The sequence below is a fragment of the Eleutherodactylus coqui genome, chromosome 2 (genome assembly GCF_035609145.1).
Source record: "Eleutherodactylus coqui strain aEleCoq1 chromosome 2, aEleCoq1.hap1, whole genome shotgun sequence".
Taxonomy (NCBI): Eukaryota; Metazoa; Chordata; class Amphibia; order Anura; family Eleutherodactylidae; genus Eleutherodactylus; species Eleutherodactylus coqui.
In genome coordinates this window covers 3,485,680-3,505,255 of record NC_089838.1, presented here as the reverse complement: position 1 = coordinate 3,505,255, position 19,576 = coordinate 3,485,680, and the positions used below count along the sequence as shown (strand labels likewise).

At 51.3% G+C, this 19,576-nt stretch overlaps 1 protein-coding gene across 4 annotated transcripts in view; it reads right to left on the bottom strand.

The window, feature by feature from the left end:
* LOC136610961 (cytosolic carboxypeptidase 2-like) overlaps positions 1–15,548 on the bottom strand; it is a 120,427-nt gene extending 104,879 nt beyond the window's left edge. For all 4 annotated transcript variants that reach the window (XR_010790202.1, XM_066590173.1, XM_066590174.1 and 1 more), the window contains exons 1-3: positions 15,456–15,548; positions 10,775–10,881; positions 153–204 (exon numbers count right to left, since the gene is read on the bottom strand). Coding sequence is in view for 3 of the 4 variants with exons in the window: in XM_066590173.1 (XP_066446270.1) it covers positions 153–204; positions 10,775–10,840 (118 nt within the window). In the remaining variant the exon portion in view is untranslated. The remainder of the gene's footprint in view (positions 1–152; positions 205–10,774; positions 10,882–15,455) is intronic.
* Positions 15,549–19,576: the final 4,028 nt, after the last annotated feature.

Genomic DNA, 19,576 nt, shown 5'->3' with positions numbered 1-19,576 from the left:
CACAGCCAGATGAAAGGCGTCATACACATACGGCCCAAGTCCACCGACACGGCAGCCATGCTTGTTACCGGATTTCCCAACGAGGACGTGGATTTTGAGCGTCTTTCAACAAGGGGGGTGTACAGAAGAAACGGCAATATATAGCCAGATACCTGAATAATAACCACAGGGGGGGCTGTCCGCCGACTCTTCGGGGTCTTCGTCCTGTAGAACAAGCAAAAGGAAGATTTAAAAAAGGACTATTTAAAGGGACAGTACATCTAGAGCTGAATGATAAAAGTAATGTCAGGACACACTCTGCAGAGAACAGACAAGTTCATGAACTTCTGATCAATTCTCCCTTCTGCTGGAAGAAGGCTAAAGGAGGGGCTTAGATAAGGGGTGTGGCTTAGCATGATAGTGGGGGAGAACTCCTGCTGCAGCAAGGTGCCATACAGTTAGAAACAGGTCTGACCCGAAGTTTATGATATTTTTCGTTATGTCGGACAGGAAGGAGGAATCGCTGGGCTGTGTTATCTATTTATTTACATTTGTGTTACTGTGGATGACTTAAAGCCTCCGGTTTTGGGACAGAGGGGGTATATGACCTGTAGCTGATGTTGTCTGTGGTCCCTCCCCGTCTCTGGCTGTTCAAGAGGTCTGATGTGATCTGTTGAGTATCTAATCACTCATAGCGCAATGTTAGTGTTAGACTACCAGCGCACTAGACCTGTTCTCTGATTGGCCAGCGCTGCTCACATGAGCAAAGCTGGCCAATCGCTGAACAGTGCACAGTGTGTCTTAACTAGTTAGGAAATGGTGACAGCTATCTTGCCCAACCAAATATTAGGCCCAAAACCGGTGGAAAAGAGGGACAACAGAGGAGATCAACTACAGGTAATATGCCCCTCCCCCTTTGGGTGCCAAACGGAATTTTGACTCAAAACCGGAGGATTGCTTTAAAGGGGATTTGCGGCCTAAACAGGTTATCTCCGAGCCGCTGGATAGGGCATATACTGCCGACTGGTGGGAGTCTGACTGATCCGATGAATGCTGGCCCTGAGTGCCCAGTAATGTGGGCAATGAAGGACAAGCATGCACACCTGGGCTCCATTCACTTCAATGGGACCACCGGAGATAGCCAAGTGCTCAGTTACTTCCGGCAGTCCCAACTGAATGGAGCAGAGGGGTGTATACACGCCCTCCGCTGCCCACACTTCTCAGGATCAGTGAGGGGTCTCTGCGGTTGAATCTCCACCAATCAGGGCCCCCCGAATACTAGCAGTACCAGCTGACCAGAATATTCTGCTGTTTGCACAAATATGGACCGTCACCATTCTGCGAGGCTCCAGCTTGCTGCCAGTTCCCGTTCCGCTCCTGTATACGTTGGGCCTTAGAGATGTAGCATCTAGAATGCGCCTGTAAGGGAGGTGAGCCGCTCCCATGAAGATATGAGCGGCCGATGAGACGAGCGCCGGATGAAGCTCGAGCGCTTTCTACATCATCGTTTATCTGAACCTCTTGATGATGTTCCTGAACGTCACGATGCCCTGCGCCCGATGACGAGGCCACCGCATCACCAATGTGGTCAACACTGCAATGGCTGGTATGCAATAGTGCCCGCAGTTTGGGCAATGCATGCCATGTACTCACTTCTCTGTGGGGATTAGTGCTGAAGAAGATCCAAAGACCATCAAGTGGGTCCCGTGATCTGAGAGAGGTCCCACGGACAGCAAGGGCTAGGGAGGTCAAATGAGATAACAAAAGGGCCCCTAGATGACTTCCGGGGCCCAGCAAGTGCCGTAGGACAACTGAAGCTGAGAGTCTCCGGCTAGGGACATGGGATGGGCTTACTGTGGCAGCGGTGCCCGGGGGTTGGCCACCAGTGACAGTGTTCACATGGGAAGAGGAGAAGTATCCCCACAGGATCAGACCACCAGTGCCATGATAGATGAGCTGAGGTCTAGGAGGAAGCCGGTGAAATGTTAGTGCCACCGGGTCATGGGAGTCAGTACTTCGGCCCATGAGTCCGCCCCTAAAAGACCTAGCAGACGCAGCAGTCATAGGATGTCCCGGCAGCCGGTATCTGAACAGTATTGCCTTTGATAAAGAGCGTGCCCGGCATTACTCACAGCTTAAGGGGGATTCCCAACACTAAACTATTGATGACCTATCCTCAATTAGTTGACTGCCGAGGGTTCAATCCTCAGCCGATTGAAATGACAGTAGTGCTCAGGTGAGTCCATACCAGGCACAGTGCCGTACATTGAATAGTGGCTGTGCCTGGTATTGCAGCTCCATCCCATTCACTTGAATACAGGATATGGTGCAGAGATAGTGGAGCTCCCCCAGTGGAGGCCGGGTGCAGTGAGGAGGAGCTGTTCTTTGTCCTATTTGAGTACCTTAGTGTTGAAGTGACAAGAGAGGGATGTGCATGGAGGCGAGGTGCAGCCAAACCCAGGAAACGCTCAACCCGTACATAGACGTATGAATGCACAAAGTGGTCTTCACTAAAAGGCTGGGAGTAAGGTGCGACCCAATAATGGGCATGCGCATACACAAGTGTTATCACGCCCCCGCCCCGCTACTGATAGCGCCCTTCACCAGCAGAACTGAAGAAGCACGGTGGTGCTTTAAAACATGGTTTTTAATTGGCATTTGAATAAAACTTGAGGAACTCTAATGATAAGACTTGTGTATGAGCATGCCCATTAGAGGGTCACACCTTTTGGTCAAGACCACTTCCTGCATTCGCTTGAATGGGATGATCTCAGGCCATGTGACTGATGAACGTGATGCCACATGCCTGAGAAGAGGAAGCAGCGCTCACCCAGGAGCGGCAGCCCCTTCAAGGAGCAGAGTGGCAGACCCCCGCCAATCAACTACTGACGAGCTATCCTGAGGACAGGCCATCGATAGTTTGGTCCTGGAAAACCCTTTTCATGGGGGGATACAAGCACCCCCTGCCCCAAGTGCCTTTTTAATTATTGTCTGCAGCAGATCCACTGTTCACACGGGGGGGGGGGGGGTCCTGCTAAGATTGATTGCTTACTGCCATATCCTTACCATCCCACCTGCATTGCACAGGTCTACACAAGGGCACATGGTCCTATGCCACTGCGGATGTGACAGCACTAAGGACTAATGTTTACAAGGACATGAGGCCAACCGCACGCAGAACCCTACAAAAGCAGGAAGGTGCCGGGGTCCATGGCTCAGGGGGCACAGTGGGGTCTTTGCAAATAATCAGAGAGTACAGTGGGGCCTATAAATGACTCAGGGATTACAAGGAAGCCTATAAATGACATGGGCCACAGTGGTGCTTGTAAATGACTTAGGGGAAAAGTGGGCTCGATAAATTACTAAGGGGGCACAGTGGGGTCTATATATTACTAAGGGGGCACAGTAGGGTCTATATATTACTAAGGGGGCACAGTAGGGTCTATAAATTACTAAGGGGGCACAGTGGGGTCTATAAATTACTAAGGGGGCACAGTGGGGTCTATATATTACTAAGGGGGCACAGTAGGGTCTATATATTACTAAGGGGGCACAGTAGGGTCTATATATTACTAAGGGGGCACAGTAGGGTCTATATATTACTAAGGGGGCACAGTAGGGTCTATATATTACTAAGGGGGCACAGTAGGGTCTATACATTACTAAGGGGGCACAGTAGGGTCTATACATTACTAAGGGGGCACAGCAGGGTCTATACATTACTAAGGGGGCACAGTAGGGTCTATATATTACTAAGGGGGCACAGTAGGGTCTATAAATTACTAAGGGGGCACAGTGGGGTCTATAAATTACTAAAGGGGCACAGTAGGGTCTATACATTACTAAGGGGGCACAGTAGGGTCTATACATTACTAAGGGGGCACAGTAGGGTCTATAAATTACTAAGGGGGCACACTAGGGTCTATATATTACTAAGGGGGCACAGTAGGGTCTATACATTACTAAGGGGGCACAGTAGGGTCTATAAATTACTAAGGGGGCACAGTGGGGTCTATAAATTACTAAAGGGGCACAGTAGGGTCTATACATTACTAAGGGGGCACAGTAGGGTCTATGCATTACTAATGGGGCACAGTAGGGTCTATGCATTACTAAGGGGGCACAGTAGGGTCTATATATTACTAAGGGGGCACAGTAGGGTCTATACATTACTAAGGGGGCACAGTAGAGTCTATATATTACTAAGGGGGCACAGTAGGGTCTCTATATTACTAAGGGGGCACAGTAGAGTCTCTATATTGCTAAGTGGGCACAGTAGGGTCTCTATATTACTAAGGGGGCACAGTAGGGTCTCTATATTACTAAGGGGGCACAGTAGGGTCTATGCATTACTAAGGGGGCACAGTAGGGTCTATGCATTACTAAGGGGGCACAGTCGGGTCTATATATTACTAAGGGGGCACAGTCGGGTCTATACATTACTAAGGGGGCACAGTAGGGTCTATACACTACTAAGGGGGCACAGTAGGGTCTATGCATTACTAAGGGGGCACAGTGGGGTCTATATGTTACTAAGGGAGCACAGCAGGGTCTATATATTACTAAGGGGGCACAGTAGGGTCTATGCATTACTAAGGGAGCACAGCGGGGTCTATACATTACTAATGGGGCACTGCAGGGTCTATACATTACTAATGGGGCACAGCAGGGTCTATACATTACTAAGGGGGCACAGTAGGGTCTATGCATTACTAAGGGGGCACCGCAGGGTCTATACATTACTAAGGGGGCACAGTAGGGTCTATGCATTACTAAGGGGGCACAGCAGGGTCTATACATTACTAAGGGGGCACAGCAGGGTCTATACATTACTAAGGGGGCACAGTAGGGTCTATGCATTACTAAGGGGGCACAGTGGGGTCTATGCATTACTAAGGGGGCACAGTAGGGTCTATGCATTACTAAGGGGGCACAGTAGGGTCTATGCATTACTAAGGGAGCACAGTAGGGTCTCTATATTACTAAGGGGGCACAGTAGGGTCTATATATTACTAAGGGGGCACAGTAGGGTCTATATATTACTAAGGGGGCACAGCAGGGTCTATATATTACTAAGGGGGCACAGTAGGGTCTATACATTACTAAGGGGGCACAGTAGGGTCTATAAATTACTAAGGGGGCACAGTGGGGTCTATAAATTACTAAAGGGGCACAGTAGGGTCTATACATTACTAAGGGGGCACAGTAGGGTCTATGCATTACTAATGGGGCACAGTAGGGTCTATGCATTACTAAGGGGGCACAGTAGGGTCTATATATTACTAAGGGGGCACAGTAGGGTCTATACATTACTAAGGGGGCACAGTAGAGTCTATATATTACTAAGGGGGCACAGTAGGGTCTCTATATTACTAAGGGGGCACAGTAGAGTCTCTATATTGCTAAGTGGGCACAGTAGGGTCTCTATATTACTAAGGGGGCACAGTAGGGTCTCTATATTACTAAGGGGGCACAGTAGGGTCTCTATATTACTAAGGGGGCACAGTAGGGTCTATGCATTACTAAGGGGGCACAGTAGGGTCTATGCATTACTAAGGGGGCACAGTCGGGTCTATATATTACTAAGGGGGCACAGTCGGGTCTATACATTACTAAGGGGGCACAGTAGGGTCTATACACTACTAAGGGGGCACAGTAGGGTCTATGCATTACTAAGGGGGCACAGTGGGGTCTATATGTTACTAAGGGAGCACAGCAGGGTCTATATATTACTAAGGGGGCACAGTAGGGTCTATGCATTACTAAGGGAGCACAGCGGGGTCTATACATTACTAATGGGGCACTGCAGGGTCTATACATTACTAATGGGGCACAGCAGGGTCTATACATTACTAAGGGGGCACAGTAGGGTCTATGCATTACTAAGGGGGCACCGCAGGGTCTATACATTACTAAGGGGGCACAGTAGGGTCTATGCATTACTAAGGGGGCACAGCAGGGTCTATACATTACTAAGGGGGCACAGCAGGGTCTATACATTACTAAGGGGGCACAGTAGGGTCTATGCATTACTAAGGGGGCACAGTAGGGTCTATGCATTACTAAGGGGGCACAGTAGGGTCTATGCATTACTAAGGGGGCACAGTAGGGTCTATGCATTACTAAGGGAGCACAGTAGGGTCTCTATATTACTAAGGGGGCACAGTAGGGTCTATATATTACTAAGGGGGCACAGTAGGGTCTATATATTACTAAGGGGGCACAGTAGGGTCTATACATTACTAAGGGGGCACAGTAGGGTCTATACATTACTAGGGGCACAGCAGGGTCTATATATTACTATGCGGGCACAGTAGGGTCTATACATTACTAAGGGGGCACAGTAGGGTCTATTTTTTACTAAGGGGGCACAGTAGGGTCTATATATTACTAAGGGGGTACAGTAGGGTCTATACATTACTAAGGGGGCACAGTAGGGTCTATATATTACTATGGGGGCACAGTAGGGTCTATATATTACTAAGGGGGCACAGTAGGGTCTATATATTACTAAGGGGGCACAGTAGGGTCTATACATTACTAAGGGGGCACAGTAGGGTCTATGCATTACTAAGGGGGCACAGTAGGGTCTATGCATTACTAAGGGGGCACAGTAGGGTCTATATATTACTAAGGGGGCACAGTAGGGTCTATGCATTACTAAGAGGGCACAGTAGGGTCTATACATTACTAAGGGGGCACAGTAGGGTCAATGCATTACTAAGGGGGCACAGTAGGGTCTATACATTACTAAGGGAGCACAGCAGGGTCTATGCATTACTAAGGGGGCACAGTAGGGTCTATATATTACTAAGGGGGCACAGTAGGGTCTATGCATTACTAAGAGGGCACAGTAGGGTCTATACATTACTAAGGGGGCACAGTAGGGTCTATGCATTACTAAGGGGGCACAGTAGGGTCTATACATTACTAAGGGAGCACAGCAGGGTCTATGCATTACTAAGAGGGCACAGTAGGGTCTATACATTACTAAGGGGGCACAGTAGGGTCTATGCATTACTAAGGGGGCACAGTAGGGTCTATACATTACTAAGGGAGCACAGCAGGGTCTATGCATTACTAAGAGGGCACAGTAGGGTCTATACATTACTAAGGGGGCACAGTAGGGTCTATGCATTACTAAGGGGGCACAGTAGGGTCTATACATTACTAAGGGAGCACAGCAGGGTCTATGCATTACTAAGAGGGCACAGTAGGGTCTATGCATTACTAAGGGGGCACAGTAGGGTCTATACATTACTAAGGGAGCACAGCAGGGTCTATGCATTACTAAGGGGGCACAGTAGGGTCTATGCATTACTAAGAGGGCACAGTAGGGTCTATATATTACTAAGGGGGCACAGTAGGGTCTATACATTACTAAGGGGGCACAGCAGGGTCTATGCATTACTAAGAGGGCACAGTAGGGTCTATACATTACTAAGGGGGCACAGTAGGGTCTATACATTACTAAGGGGTCACAGTAGGGTCTATACATTACTAAGGGGGCACAGTAGGGTCTATGCATTACTAAGAGGGCACAGTAGGGTCTATGCATTACTAAGGGGGCACAGTAGGGTCTATGCATTACTAAGGGGCACAGTAGGGTCTATACATTACTAAGAGGGCACAGTAGGGTCTATGCATTACTAAGGGGGCACAGTAGGGTCTATGCATTACTAAGGGGGCACAGTAGGGTCTATGCATTACTAAGAGGGCACAGTAGGGTCTATGCATTACTAAGGGGGCACAGTAGGGTCTATGCATTACTAAGGGGCACAGTAGGGTCTATACATTACTAAGAGGGCACAGTAGGGTCTATGCATTACTAAGGGGGCACAGTAGGGTCTATATATTACTAAGGGGGCACAGTAGGGTCTATACATTACTAAGGGGGCACAGTAGGGTCTATATATTACTAAGGGGGCACAGTAGGGTCTATGCATTACTAAAGGAGCACAGCAGGGTCTACATATTACTAAGGGGGCACAGTAGGGTCTATGCATTACTAAGGGGGCACAGCAGGGTCTATACATTACTAAGGGGGCACAGTAGGGTCTATGCATTACTAAGGGGGCACAGTAGGGTCTATACATTACTAAGGGAGCACAGTACTGTCTACATATTACTAAGGGGGCACAGTAGGGTCTATGCATTACTAAGGGGGCACAGCAGGGTCTATACATTACTAAGGGGGCACAGTAGGGTCTATGCATTACTAAGGGGGCACAGTAGGGTCTATGCATTACTAAGGGGGCACACTAGGGTCTATACATTACTAAAGGAGCACAGTAGGGTCTATATATTACTAAGGAGCCCCAGAGGGACTGTGCCATCCAAGGACCCGTGTAAGACGGCCCCACCTGTAGCGTAACCTTTGATCTTATACATGGCATGCCCCGTATTACGGAGTTATGTACGGTACCACACGGAGGCTTATGAGTTTGTAGTCAGCGTGTGACGCCCCGGAGACGTCCCGCTGAGGTCTCACAAGTCAGTATGTAAACATGGTCTCAGTGTGGCGACGTCAGACTAGCTGTAATCCTGATCCCACAGATCCCTCCACAGTAATGCCGCTCCATCCATCCTGAAGCCGATACGAGCAGCGGCGCCCCCTCCCTGCTGACCGCATTATAAATGCATGAAGTGATGGAAGATGTGACAGGCGGAGGACAGATGGCACTGCCAGATACATTTCCAGAGAGTTCACCCGCGCCAGACCAGAGACATTACCTTGTTTGTGGAAGGAAAAATGTCATATCAGTCAATAAAGTGATGAGCTTGTCAGCGGGGAGCGAGAGATCGCGGGGTTAAAGGGGATTACGAGATTAGAGGAAACAGTGCCACTCCTATACGCAGGTTGTGCCTGGTACTGCAGCTCATGAATGGAGCTGAGGAGCAGTACCACACACAACCTGTGGACTGGTGTGGCGCTCTTTTTGCCCGGTCACGTTTCACCTTTTCAAGATTTTTAGCTTTATCATTTTTGTTTCATAATCCTCCTTCCTTTTTTTAATTCACTTCAGTGGGACTGCTGGAGGCAGCCCCATTCCAGCCCCCCAATACCGGCACCGCTGACAGAAGCACGGAACTGCTGAATGCGGATCTGTCATGTATTTGATTCTACGCAAATCTGCGACAAAAATCCGTCGTTTGAACATACCCAAATAGTTAACGACTGCAATGGAAGCTAGACCCCCGCCCCGGCCGATGTGGGCAGCTATTGAAAACAGCTGGTACGCTTCGGGCACGGAACGTACTTGGCTCTCAAGTTCACTTCATACACCTTCCGCGACAGCGTGAGGTACGTTTACGGTCTGCGGTCAGGAAGGGGTTAATGCATTCCTTTCCTTGGTCTATGTAGGGGAATCAGCAAATCAGAGCTCGGGCCGCTATAAAGATGGACCTAAAACCGCTGTGATGTTCGGGGTGCGCGGCGCATCTGTATATACACGCGTGCGGCGCAGCCTGACAGTTTCCAAGATGGCGGACACTTCATTCACGGAACAGCAGCTTTTGTTATTCAATATACTGTATGTTGTCCAACAAGCGCCGCCGCCGCGGCTTTCACACTCCACACTGGTTTTGGATAGAGGTTACCCACAGTTCAGCGATTCTTCATTCACCCATCCGGCCGCTATTGTGCCGCGCGGGAAATAATGCGAAAACATGTAACGGACACCACTGTGTGCGGGGAGACAAGGAAGGGAGCAACAGCAACTATCAGCGATGCAAAGCGTCCTCTACGATGATGTCTGACGGTTTGGAATTTCCAATAGTCTGGCATCTCCGAAATAAAGCCGAAATCTGGAATCACCAAACGATAAAAAAACGGTAGACGGCACAGCGAATGGTAGACGGCACAGCGAATGGTAGACGGCACAGCGAATGGTAGACGGCACAGCGAGTGATGGACGGCACAGCGAGTGGTGGAAGGCACAGCGAACGGTGGACGGCACAGCGAACGGTGGACGGCACGCCGAGTGGTAGAGGGCACGCCGAGTGGTAGCGGGCACAGCGAATGGTAGACGGCACAGCGATTGGTAGACGGCACAGCGAACGGTGGACGGCACGCCGAGTGGTAGACGGCACGCTGAGTGGTAGAGGGCACACCGAGTGGTAGACGGCACAGCGAATGGTAGACGGCACAGCGAATGGTAGACGGCACAGCGAATGGTAGACGGCACAGCAAATGGTAGACGGCACAGCAAATGGTAGACGGCACAGCAAATGGTAGACGGCACAGCGAATGGTAGACGGCACAGCGAATGGTAGACGGCACATTGTGTCAGGTTGGGGTCAAAATTAGAGATGAGCGAGCGTACTCGGAAAAGCACTACTCGCTCGAGTAATTTGCTTTATCCGAGTATCGCTGTGCTCGGGTCTGAAGATTCGGGTGCCGGCACGGAGCGGGGAGCTGCAGGGGAGAGCGGGGAGGAACGGAGGTAAGATCTTTCTCTCCCTCTCTCCCGCCCGCTCTCCCCTGCTCCCCGCTGCGACTCACCTGTCAGCCGCAGCGGCACCCGAATCTTCATACCTGAGCACAGCGATACTCGGATAAAGCACATTACTCGAGCGATTAGTGCTTTTCCGAGTACGCTCGCTCATCTCTAGTCATAATCCCTTCACTTAACGCACCAGGGCAACTGCCGGATAATCTGGAATAGTTTATAATAAATCACCTCGGTTCCCATGATGCCGGATTAAAGGGATGTTATTCTATCCCCGATAGACTCCAAGCATTCACCCCCTAGTTTGGGTTCTGGATCTCCATTACTTTACTCCTGGTACATACCGATTCTGCATCGCTGGTGCTCGTCCGCTCGGACACAAGGTCCGGGATCTCTGGGTCGTTGAACATGATGCGTCAGTAAACGGTCCAAAGATGGATGCTCTCCGGATCTGGAAAAAAAAAGAAGAAAATGATCTCATCCTCCGATGTTGTTTAAGCGGATTTACTTGTTTTAATTTGATGTCTTATACTCTAGTCACATCCAAAGCTGCACCCAGAATGATTCCTGGCAGCTCTCAGGCGCCTGTTGCTGTTAAAGATTGCTTGTTGAGATGGACAGATATAGCCGAGGCTGTACTGGTCCCGGGCTTATAAGCACTGAGCAGTGCTGCAGTGTAAAGCATGGTGAGACCACAACCTCTCCAATGAACTAGCGGGAAACGGTGAGATCCTGAGAGCTAAAAGGAAAGCGGCGTTATTGTGAAGACAGCTCTGGATGTGACTGGAGCGTGAGCCTTGATATTATTTAAAGGGCTTGTCGAGGTTTAGAAAAACATGGCAGCTTTCTCCATTCAAACCCAGCGCCCCCCTTATCCATGGGTTGTGAATGGTATTGCAGCTCAGCTCCATTGAAGTGAATGGGAACTGAGCTGCAGTACCTGACACAACCAATGGACAAGGGGGGCGCTGTGTGTGGAAAAAAGCAGCCAGGTTTTCTAAATCTGGACAACTTCTTTAGGAGCATCTCAAGGATCTGCAAAACCGCTCTAGGGGAAACAGAAGACTCAGTTTGGCAAAGGAAGGTCGCCTGCGAGGGGCGGCTGATACGGGGTTTGTAAAGGGGTCATTAACCCTGAAGTGGAAGGCTTATATTAGAGGAGCGACTTTAGTATATACTAGCAATGTATGACATAAAGTAACGACTATGGGGGGGCACTACAGGCAATCTGAAATGGCTGATAACAGAAAACTACAGACCGCACTCAGCTGCACAGTAGACAGCGAGAAGTTTAATATCCCTTTAATTACCTCGGTCTAATTAATTAAGGCTAATTTCACAGCGCGATGCGGGGAACAAAATAAAAATGGCTCCTGTGTGTGATGGGGCTCATAGTCGTGCGTCCGTCCGCGGCCCGAGGCCGGCTTCACACCGCTGTATTTGCGCGCACAACATGCAGTGAACAGAACCAGCGATTTCATTTCACATCCGTGTATTTTGCGTGCGCATTTTTGGCCGCACAAGAAAGATAGAACATGGTGTACGAGTCGCCATAGAAGTCACTGAGGCGTGCGGAGCGCGCAAGGAGATGCGAGAAACACTGCGCAATTGTGTTAGCAGACACTTCTGGATATAAATAGCCATTTCAATCGCTGCGTCTTTTTGCTGCGCAAAAAAAAAACTGCAGTGAAATACGCTGATATGTGTGCAAAAAAAAGCCTCATTCATAGTCCCAAAAATTGCGCTAAGGTGTGCGTGAATTATGCGTCAGCCCGCGTGAAGCCAGCAGTAGGGGCCTTAACACGGAGCGATAAGTGGCGTAACGATGACAGCGTTCGCTCGCGCAGCTCGTTTACACGGAAAAGTCACTCGCAGTTCTGTTCGCATATCAGTCGTGAATGTAAACTACACGGTCGGCGCTGACTCACGGCGGCGGGCGAACGATTATTTTTATGCCTGTATATAATGAACAATGACCGAGAAGCGAAGGAATTCTTGTTTGGCGCCGATTTCACTGAATGATCCTTCCAAAAAAATTGTTGGATTGTGCGAATTTTAACGCTAACGGTTCGGTGTAAAAGGGCCCTCAGCGTGCGGATTACCGCCATATCATCCCCGTCCGCACCCTGATCTCTGGCAGAGGGGATTACCGGAGCTCATTGTGTGCTGCTGCCCTGCTCTGAGGTACTTAATGGTAACCAGGCGATGATTGCTGCACGTGCAGACGAGGACAACAAACGCCCCCAGCGACGGGTCACACGGCTGCTGGTGTTACGGCCAGCCTGGCGCGGTCCGTGCGGCTCCGGATTCGGCGGCCCGTTTTTTCTCTGTATACGATGCCTGAAGCAACGGCGGGCGTGTTTAACAGAAAGACGACGCGCATCCGCGGGGAAATCGCACGTTGGCGAGCGCCATGTCAGCAGGCGGTTCCCATTAACACGACGCATCCCCCCGCGTTAACCCCGCATGCCGTGCGATGCTTCTGCCGCTCCCACTGACAACAATGGCCGATGGGTTCCGAGGGAACGCCCAAAGATGTGCTCATGTATCCGAGCCGACCCGCCAGCGCGCCGCTGCCCCGAAAACAGAAACGCTCCGAGTCTTCGGACGCGGCGAAAGGCCCTCTATTACCGCCATAACCGCGGCGCCGCAGGAATCGAAAGGCCCTCTATAACCGCGGCGCCGCAGGAATCGAAAGGCCCTCTATAACCGCCAGAACCGCGGCGCCGCAGGAATCGAAAGGCCCTCTATAACCGCCATAACCGCGGCGCCGCAGGAATCGAAAGGCCCTCTATAACCGCCATAACCGCGGCGCCGCAGGAATCGAAAGGCCCTCTATAACCGCCATAACCACGGCGCCGCAGGAATCGAAAGGCCCTCTATAACCGCCATAACCGCGGCGCCGCAGGAAGCGCGCTGCTCACAAAAAGTGGTCAGGCTATTGTACTGAATGGTGACCACGTGAAAACAAAAGCCAAAAACAACGGCGCAGCGTCGCTTAACACTGATTGGTTCCTGAAAGCACATAAATAAGTGATCGCTTCGGAAAAACGCCCGCCGCTGCGCAGATAGTGGCGGCTTATGACGGAACACGCGGCGGCGCAGCCTCTCGCAGCCATGAGCGATCACTGGAAGCCCGCTCGCACATATCTAGGCGCATTCAGTGGGCGCGGCAACCAATCTATGTCCATTGCGGAGGGGTCCAAATACTCGCCCACCAAAGAACCTCACGCCCCTAACTAGTCGGCGACTAATATGTCGGCTCTGGTAAACTTTCCCAGCAATTCATTCAGCGAAGGTGACAGCGCACAATCGCTCGGTATAGAAGCGCAGGCGTTCGCACAGTTCAGCGCCACTTCTGCTGCCAGCAGTGCGGTGTGCGCCCGCCGCAGCGTGTGGGTATCTGCGGGCAGCCGCCTCTGTTTATCCTGCTAACACCGCCATAAGCTGCTCTTTCTTCCGCATCGTCCTTCTGTTTGCTCACAAGTTTACTTACAACCGCGGTCCGGCTCCGCCAGTCATGGCCGCCGCTCAGGAATGTCATCTGACCGCGCCGTGTAAAAGATATCGTATCATGCCTCTCTATCATTAACCCTTTCAGGCTTGCGGTGGCTAATACAGGGATATCGTGCCAGCGCCGCAGGCGTACGCAGAGAATACGACTCTTCCATTCCAACGGGTTCGCTCACGCGGGCGTTGTCTTTCTGTGCATTTCAGTCGCGCAAAAAATAAATCCCAACGCGGACTATTTTCCCCCAAAACTCCCCATAAAAGTTAACGGAGAAGCGCAAATGTGCGCAAAATCCTCTGGATGTGAAAGGCTGCGTAATTGTACAGGAAAAAGAAGACATCTGGACCTCATTCGCCATTCAGTCGGTGCGTATATTTTTGCAGCGCGCAAATGCGCATTACTTGTGTGCTGAAAAAGTACGGTAAAGTAAGTCCATATGGTGCAAAACCTGCTACATCCATGAGTGCGCAAATCCGTGGACGCCGCTGTGATGCCGGCTGAGACTGAGTTTACATGGGTGAGCGCAATACCGTTCCGAGAGACGCGGGCTGTTGTCGCACTCTTCAGGCTCCTTCACAACGGCCATCGCAGTTTTGCCACAAGAAAATAGGAGCAAAATGGCCGCTGTGTTCAGACGCTTTTTGAGCGATGCTTTTCCTTGACACGGATCTCACACTGCCGCCGCCCGCCATAACATCACACGGGTTTTTTAGCGCAAAAGTCAATACGACTTTCTAATATTAAAAATGCAAGTTTGTGCGTTGCGATGCAACAAGAAGGCTCCGCGGGGGAACATCGGCGATGACCATCAAAAACGATGAAAAAAATAGGACATGCTGCGCTTTTTTTTTTTTATTGCAACATTACGGGAATGAAAACATCGCAAATGGGAATGAAACCATTGAAGACCATCGGTTTCACGGTTCTGCGGTTTTACTCGTGCTCACATGGCGTTTCGGTACAAGCGATGGGCAATGCGGGAAAACTGCATGTTGTTTCAACAGGAAAGATTAAAATGAATATATATATACACACAAGTGCGCTGCGATTTTTTTATGTCGCTCATAGCAAATCATGGCGTTGCCTGCGACATCGCAGGATATTCGGACGCGCTGCAGATCTTCGTGTCTTGCAGGATCGCTGGTGTAAATTAACTCTATGGAAACAAGGGGTTAACACATCAGGCGGGTTTCGTGCGTCACGCGAACGCACAGAGTTTGTGCCCGTGTAAATAAGCCCCCAGGGCCCGTCCTGAGTGTTGCTATGGTGCTCCAGCGGACCAACAGTGCCGTTACTTTGGCGCATGGATCGGGGGTCATCCTCATCATCCGCCATCGCTGCGCCCTTCTTACAACTTTTCTCTCTCCCCATAAAAGTTAATGAAACTTTTACACAAAAGATGAATGAATCCCCCTAAATATGCAGAAGGCCCCCCTGCCCCCTGCAGTCACTGTCCTCAGGCCCTCCTCCATATTCATCCCTGCCCACATTAATGCCCCTACGTTCTCTCTCACCTTCTTCCCCTCGGGTCTCCTGTGAATCCTCTCTGCCACACACGTAGTAGTCAGCGCTGCTCATCCTCCTCCTCCTCCAGGGCCATGTGCCAGCTCCGGAGAGGCTGTGTTTACCCGTCTCCATGACAACCAACCACCTGTTCAGCTGCGTTCCGAGCCTCGCTCTGGAGTGCCGCCGGGATTGGTTCTGAGTGTATAGCCACGCCCACCACCTGCTGAGGCGCGAAGTCTCCACAGCTATGGGGTGATGTGAAGCTTCTTCTACAGTGAGGCCGTTGTCAGGGCGGGACTAGGCAGCAACCAATAAGGTCGTGGCTGACGATGAGAGCCGGCATCTGATTGGTTGCTATGGGCAGCGCCTCTTCTAACTGGTTTTGAAGGCTGAGGGGTGTTCTGTGGTAACATTGTATCCATGAAGTGGCTGATCCAGCAGATACTCGGGGCCGTCATGTGACCTGAATATAAGACCCCTCAGACCAACGGCTCCAATGTTAGAAAGCGGTAGGTCGTCCTACAGGGAGGTAAAGAATCCGTCCACGGGGGGCTGCACTCTTACACGCAGGCGCCATGTGTACGCCGGGCCGAGGGGCCACAGTCTGATTACAGCATGAGGCTCTCAGGGCCGCTCACGGGTCACACACACGTTAACGCCATTGTCAGCGGGACGTTCTAATGTTAAAGACGCATCGCAGAAGAATCACAAAACACAAACGGGTGAGACTGTCACTATGGGGGCCACTATCGGGGACTGGTACTGTGAAGGGGGCCACTATCGGGGACTGGTACTGTGAAGGGGGCCACTATCGGGGACTGGTACTGTGAAGGGGGCCACTATCGGGGACTGGTACTGTGAAGGGGGCCACTATCGGGGACTGGTACTGTGAAGGGGGCCACTATCGGGGACTGGTACTGTGAAGGGGGCCACTAACACTGGGGCCACTATCGGGGACTGGCACTGTGAAGGGCACCACTAACACTGGGGCCACTATCGGGGACTGGTACTGTGAAGGGCACCACTAATACTGGGGCCACTATCGGGGACTGGTACTGTGAAGGGCACTACTAACACTGGGGCCACTATCGGGGACTGGTACTGTGAAGGGCACTACTAATACTGGGGCCACTATCGGGGACTGATATTGTGAAGGGCACTACTAATATTGGGGCCACTATCGGGGACTGGTACTGTGAAGGGCACTACTAACACTGGGGCCACTATCGGGGACTGGTACTGTGAAGGGCACTACTAACACTGGGGCCACTATCGGGGACTGGTACTGTGAAGGGCACTACTAACACTGGGGCCACTATCGGGGACTGGTACTGTGAAGGGGGCCACTATCGGGGACTGGTACTGTGAAGGGGGCCACTATCGGGGACTGGTACTGTGAAGGGGGCCACTATCGGGGACTGGTACTGTGAAGGGGGCCACTATCGGGGACTGGTACTGTGAAGGGGGCCACTAACACTGGGGCCACTATCGGGGACTGGCACTGTGAAGGGCACCACTAATACTGGGGCCACTATCGGGGACTGGTACTGTGAAGGGCACCACTAATACTGGGGCCACTATCGGGGACTGGTACTGTGAAGGGCACTACTAACACTGGGGCCACTATCGGGGACTGGTACTGTGAAGGGCACTACTAATACTGGGGCCACTATCGGGGACTGATATTGTGAAGGGCACTACTAATATTGGGGCCACTATCGGGGACTGGTACTGTGAAGGGCACTACTAACACTGGGGCCACTATCGGGGACTGGTACTGTGAAGGGCACTACTAACACTGGGGCCACTATCGGGGACTGGTACTGTGAAGGGCACTACTAACACTGGGGCCACTATCGGGGACTGGTACTGTGAAGGGCACTACTAACACTGGGGCCACTATCGGGGACTGGTACTGTGAAGGGCACTACTAATACTGGGGCCACTATCGGGGACTGGTACTGTGAAGGGCACTACTAACACTGGGGCCACTATCGGGGACTGGTACTGTGAAGGGCACTACTAATACTGGGGCCACTATCGGGGACTGGTACTGTGAAGGGCACTACTAACACTGGGGCCACTATCGGGGACTGGTACTGTGAAGGGCACTACTAATACTGGGGCCACTATCGGGGACTGGTACTGTGAAGGGCACTACTAACACTGGGGCCACTATCGGGGACTGGTACTGTGAAGGGCACTACTAACACTGGGGCCACTATCGGGCACTGGTACTGTGAAGGGCACTACTAACACTGGGGCCACTATCGGGGACTGGTACTGTGAAGGGCACCACTAATACTGGGGCCACTATCGGGGACTGGTACTGTGAAGGGCACTACTAATACTGGGGCCACTATCGGGGACTGCTACTGTGAAGGGCACCACTAACACTGGGGCCACTATGGGGGACTGGTACTGTGAAGGGCACCACTAACACTGGGGCCACTATGGGGGACTGGTACTGTGAAGGGCACCACTAACACTGGGGCCACTATCGGGGACTGGTACTGTGAAGGGCACTACTAACACTGGGGCCACTATCGGGGACTGGTACTGTGAAGGGCACTACTAACACTGGGGCCACTATGGGGGACTGGTACCGTGAAGGGCACTACTAACACTGGGGCCACTATCGGGGACTGGTACTGTGAAGGGCACTACTAATACTGGGGCCACTATCGGGGACTGCTACTGTGAAGGGCACTACTAACACTGGGGCCACTATCGGGGACTGGTACTGTGAAGGGCACTACTAATACTGGGGCCACTATCGGGGACTGGTACTGTGAAGGGCACTACTAACACTGGGGCCACTATCGGGGACTGGTACTGTGAAGGGCACTACTAATACTGGGGCCACTATCGGGGACTGGTACTGTGAAGGGCACTACTAACACTGGGGCCACTATCGGAGACTGGTACTGTGAAGGGCACTACTAATACTGGGGCCACTTTCGGGGACTGGTACTGTGAAGGGCACTACTAATACTGGGGCCACTATCGGGGACTGGTACTGTGAAGGGCACCACTAACACTGGGGCCACTATCGGGGACTGGTACTGTGAAGGGCACCACTAATACTGGGGCCACTATCGGGGACTGGTACTGTGAAGGGCACTACTAATACTGGGGCCACTATCGGGGACTGGTACTGTGAAGGGCACTACTAATACTGGGGCCACTTTCGGGGACTGGTACTGTGAAGGGCACTACTAATACTGGGGCCACTATCGGGGACTGGTACTGTGAAGGGCACCACTAACACTGGGGCCACTATCGGGGACTGGTACTGTGAAGGGCACCACTAATACTGGGGCCACTATCGGGGACTGGTACTGTGAAGGGCACCACTAATACTGGGGCCACTATCGGGGACTGGTACTGTGAAGGGCACTACTAATACTGAGGCCACTATCGGGGACTGGTACTGTGAAGCACTACTAACACTGGGGCCACTAAGCATTTGGGGATAATTGGCTCACTGGGTTTTTTCTTTGCCTTCTTCTGGATTAACAAGGTGGAGGGAGGGGAGAGGGGGAGGCTGAACTGGGTGGACGTTGTCTTCTTTCAGCCTAACATGTTACTTTTAATACTGGAGTCACTATAGTGGACACTTACTAATGAGACTACTAAGGGGGGCACTATTAGTACTGAGGCCACTATGGGGGTCACTATTAGTGCTGAGGCCACTATGGGGGTTACTATTGCTAGTGCAGCCACTATAGTGGACACTTACTACTAAGACCAATATGGGGGTTACTATTACCAGTGCGGCCACTATGGGGGTCACTATTAGTACTGAGGCCACTATGGGGGTCACTATTAGTACTGAGGCCACTATGGGGGTTACTATTAGTACTGGGGCTACTGTAATGATCATTATTACTACTACGCCCATTAAGGGGGACCCTATATGGGTCACTATTACTATGCGCCAAAATAGACATGTTGTGGATTTGAATACCGCGCCGCATGTCAGTTTCTGCGCAGTTTGTCCGCAGCCGACTGTCGGCAGCATGTGACTGGGATTTTTGCAAATCTCGTCCACTTTGCTGCTTGGTCTCAGTTTTAAAAATGCCTGCAGAATTTCTGTGCAGAGGAAATTCCGCAGCATCTTGGTCCC